The sequence below is a fragment of the Colobus angolensis genome, unplaced genomic scaffold (genome assembly GCF_000951035.1).
Source record: "Colobus angolensis palliatus isolate OR3802 unplaced genomic scaffold, Cang.pa_1.0 Scaffold120, whole genome shotgun sequence".
Classification (NCBI taxonomy): Eukaryota; Metazoa; Chordata; class Mammalia; order Primates; family Cercopithecidae; genus Colobus; species Colobus angolensis.
In genome coordinates this window covers 3,448,426-3,458,676 of record NW_012113142.1, presented here as the reverse complement: position 1 = coordinate 3,458,676, position 10,251 = coordinate 3,448,426, and the positions used below count along the sequence as shown (strand labels likewise).

The window sequence follows — 10,251 nt, the reverse complement described above, 5'->3', positions numbered from 1 at the left end:
TTTTTTTTTTTTTTTTTTTTTTTTTTTTTTTTGAGACAAAGTCTCACTCTGTCACCTAGGCTAAAGTGCAATGGTGCAATCTCGGATCACTACAACCTCTACCTCCGAGATTCCAGCAATTCTTGTGCTTCAGCCTCCTGAATAGCTGGGATTACAGGCCCACACCACCACACCCAGCTAATTTTTTTTTTTTAATTAGAGATGGGGTTTCACCATGTTGGCCAGGCTGGTCTCAAAACACCTGACCTCGTGATCGCCTGCCTAGGCCTCCCAAAGTGCTGGAATTACAGGTGTGAGCCACTGCACCTGGCCTCGCCTTGGCTCATTAGCACTGGAAGAGTAGGGATTTTTTGATTGCATAGCATGGGCCAAGCACTGTATAATCAAATTTTTAAATTTATATTTTTTTAATTGACAAGGAAAAATTGTATATATTATGCACAACATGTTTCCCATTGTAATCAACTTTTAAATTTAATCTTATATAATCCTATAAGGAGGTATTATTAGCTTCACTTTAGAGATGAGTAAACTGGAGCTCATCCTGATGTTTAGGATCTAAGGAAAAAAGGGAAAGAAAGCCAACTTGGAGAGGTTGAGTAGTTTGCCCAAAGTCCCAGAGCAAGTGCAAGAGCAGCTGGGATTGGAGCCCCAGGTCTGTCTCCCTCTTGCACTCTTGGAGGCACACAGGACATTGTTGATGTCCCCTGCACAGTGTCACGATCATAGTCGCTCTCTAGATACCTCTTGTGCTATTCGTGTGCTCTGAGCACTTGGCATAGGCAGTATCTGTACATTGGAATTTGTTGCCTCCGGGAAGCCTCTCTGAAATCCTGCAGTCCATCTTCTCTCTGACCTTACTGTTTGCCCTTCCACCTCCCTCCTTGCAGTCTGTCTGCTTCTGCACGGGTTTGTCCCGCCCCAGGTCCCAAGAGTGCTCTGGTCTGTCAACTTCCTGCTGGTTTCACATCCTTCTCTTTCCTTTTTTTTAGAGTCTCCCTCTGTCACCCAGGCTATAGTGCAGTGGTGCGATTTCAGCTCACTGCTATCTCTGCCGCCCAGATTCAAGTGATTCTCCTACCTCAGCCTCCTCAGTAGCTGGGATTACAGGCTTGTGCCACCATGCCTAGCTAATTTTTGTATTTTTGGTAGAGACGAGGTTTCATCATGTTGCCCAGGCTGGTCTAGAACTCCTGGCCTCGAGTGATCCACCTGCCTCGGCCTCCCAAAGTGCTGGGATTATAGGTGTGAGCCACTGCGGCTGGCCCATCCTTCTCTTTCTGACACAGGCTGCCTGCACAGCCCAGCTGTCCTCTTTCCTCATTTCTCATCGCTCTCTCAGCTGCTTTCTTTGCCTTCTGCCCTGCTGAACCCCAACCATATGAGTTTATCCATCTGACAACCCCCTTGCCACCCAGGCTGCTGTTGCAGACAGGCACATTACCAAATGTGGCACCCACAAACTCATGGCTACCAGCCCTGACAGGGCTCTCAGCAGTGTCAGGAATCCTTTACAATTTTCTCTTTCCCAAATCGCCTGATTTGTGCATTGATTCATTCAGCCGTTCATCGAACAGTTAACTCTGGTTCTTAGTAGCCGCCAGGCACCATGCTAGTGGAGAACTCGTGGAGTTTAATGAGAAATATTCTCTGCTTTCCAGATGCCAGTGATGAAATGGAGAAAAATGCATTCCTAGTTCTTGATTTGGCAGGGCACAGTGGCTCATGCCTGTAATCCCAGCACTTTGGGAGGCCGAGGCAGGTGGATCACCTGAGGTCAGGAGTTCGAGACCAACCTGGCCAACATGGTGAAACCCTATTTCTACTAAAAATAAAAAAATTAGCCAGGCATGGTAGCGTGTGCCTGTAATCCCAACTACTGAGACGGGAGAATCACTCGAACCTGGGAGGTGGAGGTTGCGGTGAGCCTAGATCACACCACTGCACTCCAGCCTGGAAAACAGAGTAAGACTTGGTCTCAGAAAAAAAAAAAAAGAAGAAGAAGAAAAAGAAAGAAACTGGCCAGGCATGGTGGCTCACACCTGTAATCCCTGCACTTTGGGAGGCTGAGGCGGAGGACTACTTGAAGCCAGGAGTTCAAGAGCAGCCTGGGCAACATAGCAAAACCCTGTCTATGAAAAAAAGAAATAAACTGGGGTGGCCCATTCAGATTGAATTATCATGTGCCCAGAAGGGCCAACGTCCAGCACACACCAATTCCAGAGTCCATCTGGGCCGGGGCTGACTTATCTGAAGACTTGTGGCACGTGGATGTATCTCTACTGGAGGATCATTTCCCCGTCTGGAAGCCGTGGCTAGCCAAGGCCATGCCGGGCAGTGCCAGCTGAGGCCTCATCATTGCTTATTGGTTGACACCTTGACATATCACCCTGTTTTTACCAAGTCTCTCTCTCTCTCATTTATTTATTTATTTATTTACTTATTTGTTGAGAGACAGCCTTGCTCTGTTGTCCAGGCTGGAATGCAGTAGTGTGATCTTGGCACACTTCAGCCTCCGCCTCCCGGGCTCAAGTTAGTCTCCTGCCTCAGCCTCCTGAGTAGCTGGGATTACAGATGTGTGACACCACACCATGTTTCACCATGTTGTCCAGGCTGGTCTCGAACTCCTGACCTCAAGTGATCCTACTGCCTCAGCCTCCCAAGTCTCTACTGAGTGCCTGGGGCTGTGTGGATTATGCAGCTGCAGCCTTGTAACCAAAGAGCTAGCAGGGTGATGCTGGCCTCCGCAGGGAAGCCTCACTGCCGTCCCGTCTCTGTTCAGAGCCCATTCAGTCCCGCTGCGCAGTCCTCCGCTACACAAAGCTGACCGACGCCCAGATCCTCGCCAGGCTGATGAATGTTATCGAGAAGGAGAGGGTACCCTACACTGATGACGGCCTGGAAGCCATCATCTTCACAGCCCAGGGAGACATGAGGCAGGTATGTGGGCCACTACCATTCAGGCGTGGGTGTCCCGTGCCTGCCATGCCCCTTCCATGGGGAAGGGGAGGGAAGTGACAGCTGCACAAGGTACAAGAGAAAGAGATGGAGACCCGGCACCCTCCTTGGACAGTAGGCTGTCTAGCTCGGATTAAAAGACACCCTGGAGGCTGAGGCAGGTGGATCACCTGATATCAGGAGTTCGAGACCAGCCTGGCCGACATGGTGAAATCCTGTCTCTACTAAAAAATATATAAAAATTAGCCAGGCATGGCCAGGCGCGGTGGCTCACGCCTGTAATCCCAGCACTTTGGAAGGCCGAGGTGGGTGGATCACGAGGTCAGGAGATCGAGACCATCCTGGCTAACACTGTGAAACCCCATCTCTACTAAAAATACAAAAAATGAGCTAGGCATGGTGGTGGGTGCCTGTAGTCCCAGCTATTCGGGAGGCTGAGGCAGGAGAATGGCGTGAACCCGGGAGGCGGAGCTTGTAGTGAGCCGAGATAGCGCTACTGCACTCCAGCCTGGGCGACAGCGAGACTCCATCTCAAAAGAAAAAAATAAATAAACAACAGCCAGGCATGATGGTGGGTGCCTGTAATCGCAGCTACTCAGGAGGCCGAGGCAGGAGAATCGCTTGAACCTGGGAGGCAGAGGTTGCAGTGACTCGAGATTGTGTCACTACATTCCATGCTTGGTGACAGAGTGAGACTCTGTCAAAAAAAAAAAAAAAAGTCACTCTTGGCCTGGTGCCATGGCTCACACCTGTCATCCCAGCACTTTGGGGGGCAGAGGTGGGAGGATCGCTTGCTCTTCCTCATCGCTCTCTCAGCTGCTTGCTTTGGTTCACTTCTGCCCTGCTGAACCCCAATCATATGAGCTTATCCATCTGACAACCCCCTAGCCACCCAGGCCGCTGTTGCAGACAGGCATATTACCAAATGTGGCACCCACAAAGTCATGGCTACCAGCCCTGGCAGGGCTCTCAGCAGTGTCGGGAATCCTTTACGTTCTTTTCCCTTCCCCAAATCACACTGAGTTGTGCATTGATTCATTCAGCCATTCACCGAACACTTAACTCTGGTTCTTAGTAGCTGCCAGGCACCATGCTAGTGGAGAACTCGCGGAGTGTACTGAGAAGTATTCTCTGCTTTCCGGACCAGCCTGGGCAACATAGCGAGACTCCCGCCTCTACCCAAAAAGAAATAAATATAAAAATCATCCTGACATGTGTTTGCTCCTGAACAGGCGCTGAACAACCTGCAGTCCACCTTCTCAGGATTTGGCTTCATTAACAGTGAGAACGTGTTCAAGGTACAAGCGCTGGTGTGGGTGGTACCGTCAGCAGAAGCCATGCTTCCCTGCGGGGGCCAGCGGGGCTGAGGGGCTGGGCTGGCAGCGGGGACGAACACCCAGCTGCTCTCGTGAGTGCCGGGGAGCCCACCCTGCTTCTATCTGTCCTCTCCCTGTTGCTGCTTTTGCTGCACAAGTTGGAGAGTTTCGGGGGACCTGGAATGTCACTTGTGTGTGGTAGGTGAGGGAGGACCACTGATGGGTCCGACTCAGGGCCAAGCAATTTCTGACAACGTCTTACTTGATCCCAGCGACTTCCCTGCACAGAGGTTCTTACCATCACATTGTGAGTGATGACGTGGGACCCCCTGGCCCCTAAAGGGCAGGCAGGAGCACTGTGCTATTCCCCAGCAGCCTTCAGACCCCACACCCTGGGTTTTTTTCTGCAATGCCATACCCTTCTCCCCACTTCTGCCCCTGGAGGGTGGGTAGCAACCCTCAAAGCCAGGCCGAGGAAAAGGGCTCTCACTTACTCTTCCATGTCGGCAAAATGTTTTTCTCTTTGGAATTCTTTTGAAAACTGCTTCCACATCCTGATAACTCAGCATCTAAATGCCATTTGGGAGACTCATTTCCTCCTTATTTGGGTAGAAACTAGGAAGGGCTGTCCAGATTTCAGTCTATAGCTCTTTCTTACCAGGTTTGTGGACAACAGACAAGCTATTTTTGAAGCATCTGGGTAGACCTGGGCAGTGAACGCATTTTCGAGGCCACTTAGGAAAGGGAGGCCCGCTCAGAAACAGCGGTGATGGTTTGGGCCCTGTTTTGTCTTGGAGGGTCACCGAGGGCGCAGGAAACCATGGCTTCTACTGGGAAAAGGCAAGGGCAGGTGTGGGTGGCCTCTGGAGCCGTCAGGAGACTTTCATCGGAAGATTTAGGGGTCGACATTGTACCGGAGGCAGAGCCTCGTGCCAGTGCGGGGAATGCTCAGGGAGGAACGAGTCCCCAGCACCATCCGCCCGCCTGCTGGAGCAGTGGGACCCCTCCTTTAGGGTGTCAGGCTGAGGCTAGGGGACCCTTTGCAGGGAAGGCCAGTTCCTACTCCGGGCTGGAGGTGGGAATTGGCCCAAAGGACCTCCCGGTTCTAAAGTGAATTCCAAGTGGTTCTGGGCAAGTGGCCCCCCAAGTGATCTAAGACAGGTGGCTGGTGGTTTTAAAGCTGTCCCTGAGTGAGCATCCTTCACAGGCCCTCGGTTGCTCTCTTGTTCATCTGTCTTGTGTTTGGGACATTTATCTTCCTGGTGCTGGAAGCACTTCTCTTTCGTGGTGAGAGGGGCATTCCCCAAACTCATTCTGGTTGCTGGAGAATTTGATGATAACAACAGGTTGAGTAGTTTCACCCATAGATTGCCCGGAAGTTGGTGTGTTGGGGCCTCCCCGGTCACATCGTCCCTACCAGCCCTGACCGCCTTTCCTTTCCCTTTGGCCAGGTCTGTGACGAGCCCCACCCACTGCTGGTGAAAGAGATGATCCAGCACTGTGTGAATGCCAACATCGACGAAGCCTACAAGGTTGGCCTCCTTCCCCCCGTCCTGGCAGAGGAACCACTCACTTCTTGGGCAGAGGAGAGAGGGAGCCCTTCTAGTGCCAGGGACATTATACACATCACTCCATTAATTCTTGAAATCTTACTTGGGAGGCTGAGGCAGGAGGATTTCTTGAGCCCTGGAGGTCAAGGCTGCAGTGAGCTTTGCTTGCGCCACTGCACCCCAGCCTGGGGACAGAGTAAGACCCTGTCTCAGGAAAAAAAAAAAAAATTATTAGTATCGTGCTATGTGTTAATCTGTTTAGGAGCTGGAAAAAAAAATCGTGCCAAGAGTTGGGTGCACTTTACTGATGAGAAAACTGATTCAGAGAGGCTGAATTCCTTGTCCTAAATCTCTGTGTTTATTTCTTATTTATTATTTTTTTTAGAAACAGAGTCTTACTCTGTTGCCCAGGTTAGAATGCAGTGGCGCAGTCACAGCTCACTATAGCCTCAACCTCTCAGGCTCAGGCGATCCTCCCACCTCAGCCTCCCAAGTTGCTGGGACTACAGGCACACGTCACTATACCCAGCCCTAAGTCATATGGTTTAAAAGCAGTAGAACTAGAATTCAAAATGGTGTTTTTCTCCTGTAATTATATCCTCTGCAAGAGAAATTTGTCAGCCAGAGTCAGGAGGAAAGACCAGCCTAGCTCCTTCTCCAGGGAAGCCATCTTCTCTCCGGTTAAGGGAGGTGTCCCCATCCATTCTCATAGGCACAGGCATTCTGGGACCCAGCAGCCCCCAGCTAGCCAGGGAAGGAGGGAGCAGGAAGATTCTACCCTGACAATGGGACTGGGTGCCATGAGCAGATTCCAGCAGGTGTGGCTAGGGCTCAGGTGACCTCAAGCCACGTGGGTGTGGTGTGGTTGGTGTGGTTCAAGGTAAATAACCAATCATAGTTTCCCTCTGCCTACCCCCTAACAAACTAGGCTGGAAGTTGGCTGGGTTTAGGGCAGAGTTCCACCTAATGTGAAACCGGAGTGCAAGGCGGGGAGGCTGAGCAGAGACTCAGGCCCAGGTCCCTGAGTGGACCTGAAGAAAGCCTTCAGATTTGTGGGCACAGAGCTTCTCTGCCCCCCTGAATTCACCCCAAGATGCCAAAGCAAAGGCAAAAAAGTCCCTGCAGCCTGGGCGGGGCAGGTGGGTGGGAAGCAGAGGCTGGGATTACCCAGTCAGGGTGTGCTGCGGGCTCGTCCTGCAGAGGTTGCATTGGGACTGCAGCTGGGTGAAGCTAGCAGATGAATAGTCTGCTTTTTCCACTCTGCTGTACCTAGTCATCAGATTAATAAAGCGTTTTAAGAGCTCTGGATCAAGAGATTACATGGGTGTGGTAGTATACCATTTTGCAACACAGCTTAAAACATTTGCAATAGGCTGGGCTCAGTGGCTCCTGCCTGTAATCCCAGCACTGGGAAGTCAAGGCAGGAGGATTGCTTGAGACCAAGAACTTGGGACCAGCCTGGGCAACATAGCAAGACTCCATCTTTATATTACTGAAAAAAAAATATTTAAGCAAATCAAAAATACATTTGCAATGTTATCTCTCTATCTGCCATGAAAATCAGTTAAAGTAACCCCATGTGACCTGAAGGGTGGGCCCCACCAGCTGGGATGAGTCTCAAAATCACATGGTTTCTTACAGTTTAAAGTGTTAAGCAGCCTTTTCTATCTCCTTTGTCTAGATTCTTGCTCATCTGTGGCATCTGGGTTACTCACCAGAAGATATCATTGGCAACATCTTTCGAGTGTGTAAAACTTTCCAAATGGCAGAATACCTGAAACTGGAGTTTATCAAGGTCAGTGAGAGTGTAGAAGTGCCTCTGTCCTCAAGAGTGTGGGCCATAGTGGCTGGGTGCCGTGGCCCACACCTGTAATCCCAGCACTTTGGGAAGCCAAGGCGGGCACATCACCTGAGGTCAGGCATTCGAGACCAACCTGGCCAACGTGGTGAAACCCCCTCTCTACTAAAAATACAAAAATTAGCTGGACGCAGTGGCAAACGCCTGTAATCCCAGTTACTTGGGAGGCTGAGGGAGGAGGATCACTTGAACTTGGAAGGTTGCAGTGATCCAAGATCGCACCACTGCAGTCCAGCCTGGGCAGCAGAGCGAGACTGTCTCAAAACAAAATAAAAGACTGTGGGCCCTGGCTTCGCTTTCTCTTTTTGCTCACAGGCCTGGCACCTAGAAGGCGCTCAGTGTTTCCCAGCTGCAGCGGGAGGGAGGGTGTGTCATAGTCCCTTTGAGTTACTATAAAGGAATACCAGAGATGGGGTCATGTAGAAAGAAAAGAGGTTGATTTGGCTCACAGTTCTGCAGGCTGTACATGTAGCGTGATGCCAGCATCTGCCTCTAGGGAGGGGTTCAGGCTGCTTCCGCTCATGTTGGAAGGGGAAGGGAGAGCCTGTGCGTGCAGAGATCGGCTGTCAAGAGAACGGAGGGAGGTGCCAGGCCCATTTGAACAGCCAGCTCTCCAGGGACCTAATTGATCCAGAACTCACTACCTTGGGGCAGGCACCAAGCCATTCACGTGGGATCGTCCTCGTGACCCGAACATCCCAACATTGGGGACCAAATTCCAAATGAGATTGGGAGGGGCAGACGTCCAAACTAAATCAACGTGGCTGATTGTCCTGAGGACCAAGTTTGTTTCACACAGTCCTGATTTTCTTCATTCAAGGCTCTCTTGTCTATTGATTGATTGATTGATTTTCAAGGTCAGATTAATTGAGGTTTAATTTACATAGAATAAAATTCAGCCTATTAGGTACAGGATACATGCCGTCAGTCACGCAAAAACCATCACCATTAGGATGCAGAATCTGTCACCCCAGAACAACTCACGTGTCCCTTTGAAGCCAGCCCCCTCCCTGACTGCCACTTGGAGACTACTGATACAGTTTCTGTTTGGGGGACACAGTTTTCCAGAATATCATAAATGGAATCATGTAGAACTTAGCCTTGTGAGTCTGGCTTCTTTCTTTCACTGTAGCAGAAATGCCTTTCAGATGTGTCCACGTTGGTACTTCCATCCATGCGTCAGTCCGTTGTATCACTGAGAAGTAATCCATCGTGTGTACGTACCACAGTTTACTCATCTGTTCATCAGCTGGAGGACATTTGGGTTTACAGATTGTGATGACTGTGAATAAAGCCAGTGTAAACATTTGCATATATGGATTAGTGTGAATGCAAATGTTAAGTTTTTCTTTTTCCCAAGTAAGTTCCCAGGATTGCCTGGGAAAATGATAAGTGTATGTTTTACTCCATAAGGAACTGCTGAACGGTTTTCCAAAGTGACTGCAGTACATGCATTCCCAGCAGCATTCCGGAGCATGCTTAACCTACTCGCCACGCGGAGTGCTCAGTTTGGTTTTTAAACCATTCTGATAGGTGTGTGATGACCGGTTGCAGTGGCTCACGCCTGTAATCCCAGCTACTCATGAGGCTGAGGGAGGAGGGTCGCTAGAACCCAGGAGGTGGAGGTTGCAGGAGGTTGAGATCACACCACTGCACTCCAGCTTGGGCGACAAGAGTGAGACTCCTTCTCAAAAAAAATAAAATAAAATAAATAACAACCACCAAATAACCTAATAGGCATGTGATGAGCTCTCATTGTGGCTTTAATTTGCGTTTCCCTAATTAATATGCTGAGCATTTAATCATGTGCTCGTTTGCCTTCCAGAGTCTTCTTTGATGAAGCATCTATTCATATGTACCCATTTTTTAAAGTTTTACATTTTTTATATTTTTGGTAGACACGGAGTGTCCCGTGTTGCTGAGGCTGGTCTTGAACTCCCAGGCTCAAGTGATCCTCCCTCCTCGGCCTCCCAAAGTGCTGGAATTACGGGTGTGAGCCACTGCACCTTGCCTTCATCTTTTATGTTTTTGAGAGACAGGGTCTTGCTCTGTCACCCAGGCTGGAATGCAGTGGTGCAATCATAGTTCACTGCAGCCTCAACCTTCCAGGCTCAAGCAATCCTCCCACCTCAGGCTCCCGAGTAGCTGGGACTACAGGCGTGTGCCACTACGCTTAGATCGTTTTTATTTTCTTTTTTTTGTAGAGTTTGGGTGTTGCTGTGTTGTCCAGGCTGATCTCCAGCCCTGGGCTAGTGATCCTCCTGCCTTAGCCTCCCAGAGTGCTGGGATTACAGGTGTGAGCTACTGCTCCAGGTCTAAATCTACCCATTTTTTAATTGGGTTGTTTGTTTTTTATTGCTGAATTTATTTATTTACTTATTTATTTTTGAGATGGAGTCTTGCTCTGTTGCCCAGGCTGGAGTGCAGTGGTGCTATCTCGGCTCACTGCAACCTCTGCCTCTCAGGTTCAAGTGATTCTCCTGCCTCAGCCTCCCGAGTAGCTAGAATTACAGGCATGCGCCACCATGCCTGGCTGATTTTTGTATTTTTAGTAGAGATGGGGTTTCAC

The 10,251-nt window shown here is 49.9% G+C and overlaps 1 protein-coding gene across 3 annotated transcripts in view; it reads left to right on the top strand.

Annotated features, from left to right (window-relative positions):
- Positions 1 to 9,216, top strand: part of RFC2 (replication factor C (activator 1) 2, 40kDa) — a 20,179-nt gene extending 10,963 nt beyond the window's left edge. For 2 of the 3 annotated variants that reach the window (XM_011930716.1, XM_011930733.1), the window contains 4 exons: positions 2,783 to 2,940; positions 4,191 to 4,256; positions 5,726 to 5,806; positions 7,506 to 8,030. In XM_011930716.1, coding sequence (XP_011786106.1) covers positions 2,783 to 2,940; positions 4,191 to 4,256; positions 5,726 to 5,806; positions 7,506 to 7,697 — 497 coding nt within the window. In that variant the 3' untranslated portion in view covers positions 7,698 to 8,030. Of the gene's footprint in view, positions 1 to 2,782; positions 2,941 to 4,190; positions 4,257 to 5,725; positions 5,807 to 7,505; positions 8,031 to 9,095 lie in introns of those variants that run through there. The other variant, XM_011930723.1, reaches the window with a different exon arrangement.
- Positions 9,217 to 10,251: the final 1,035 nt, after the last annotated feature.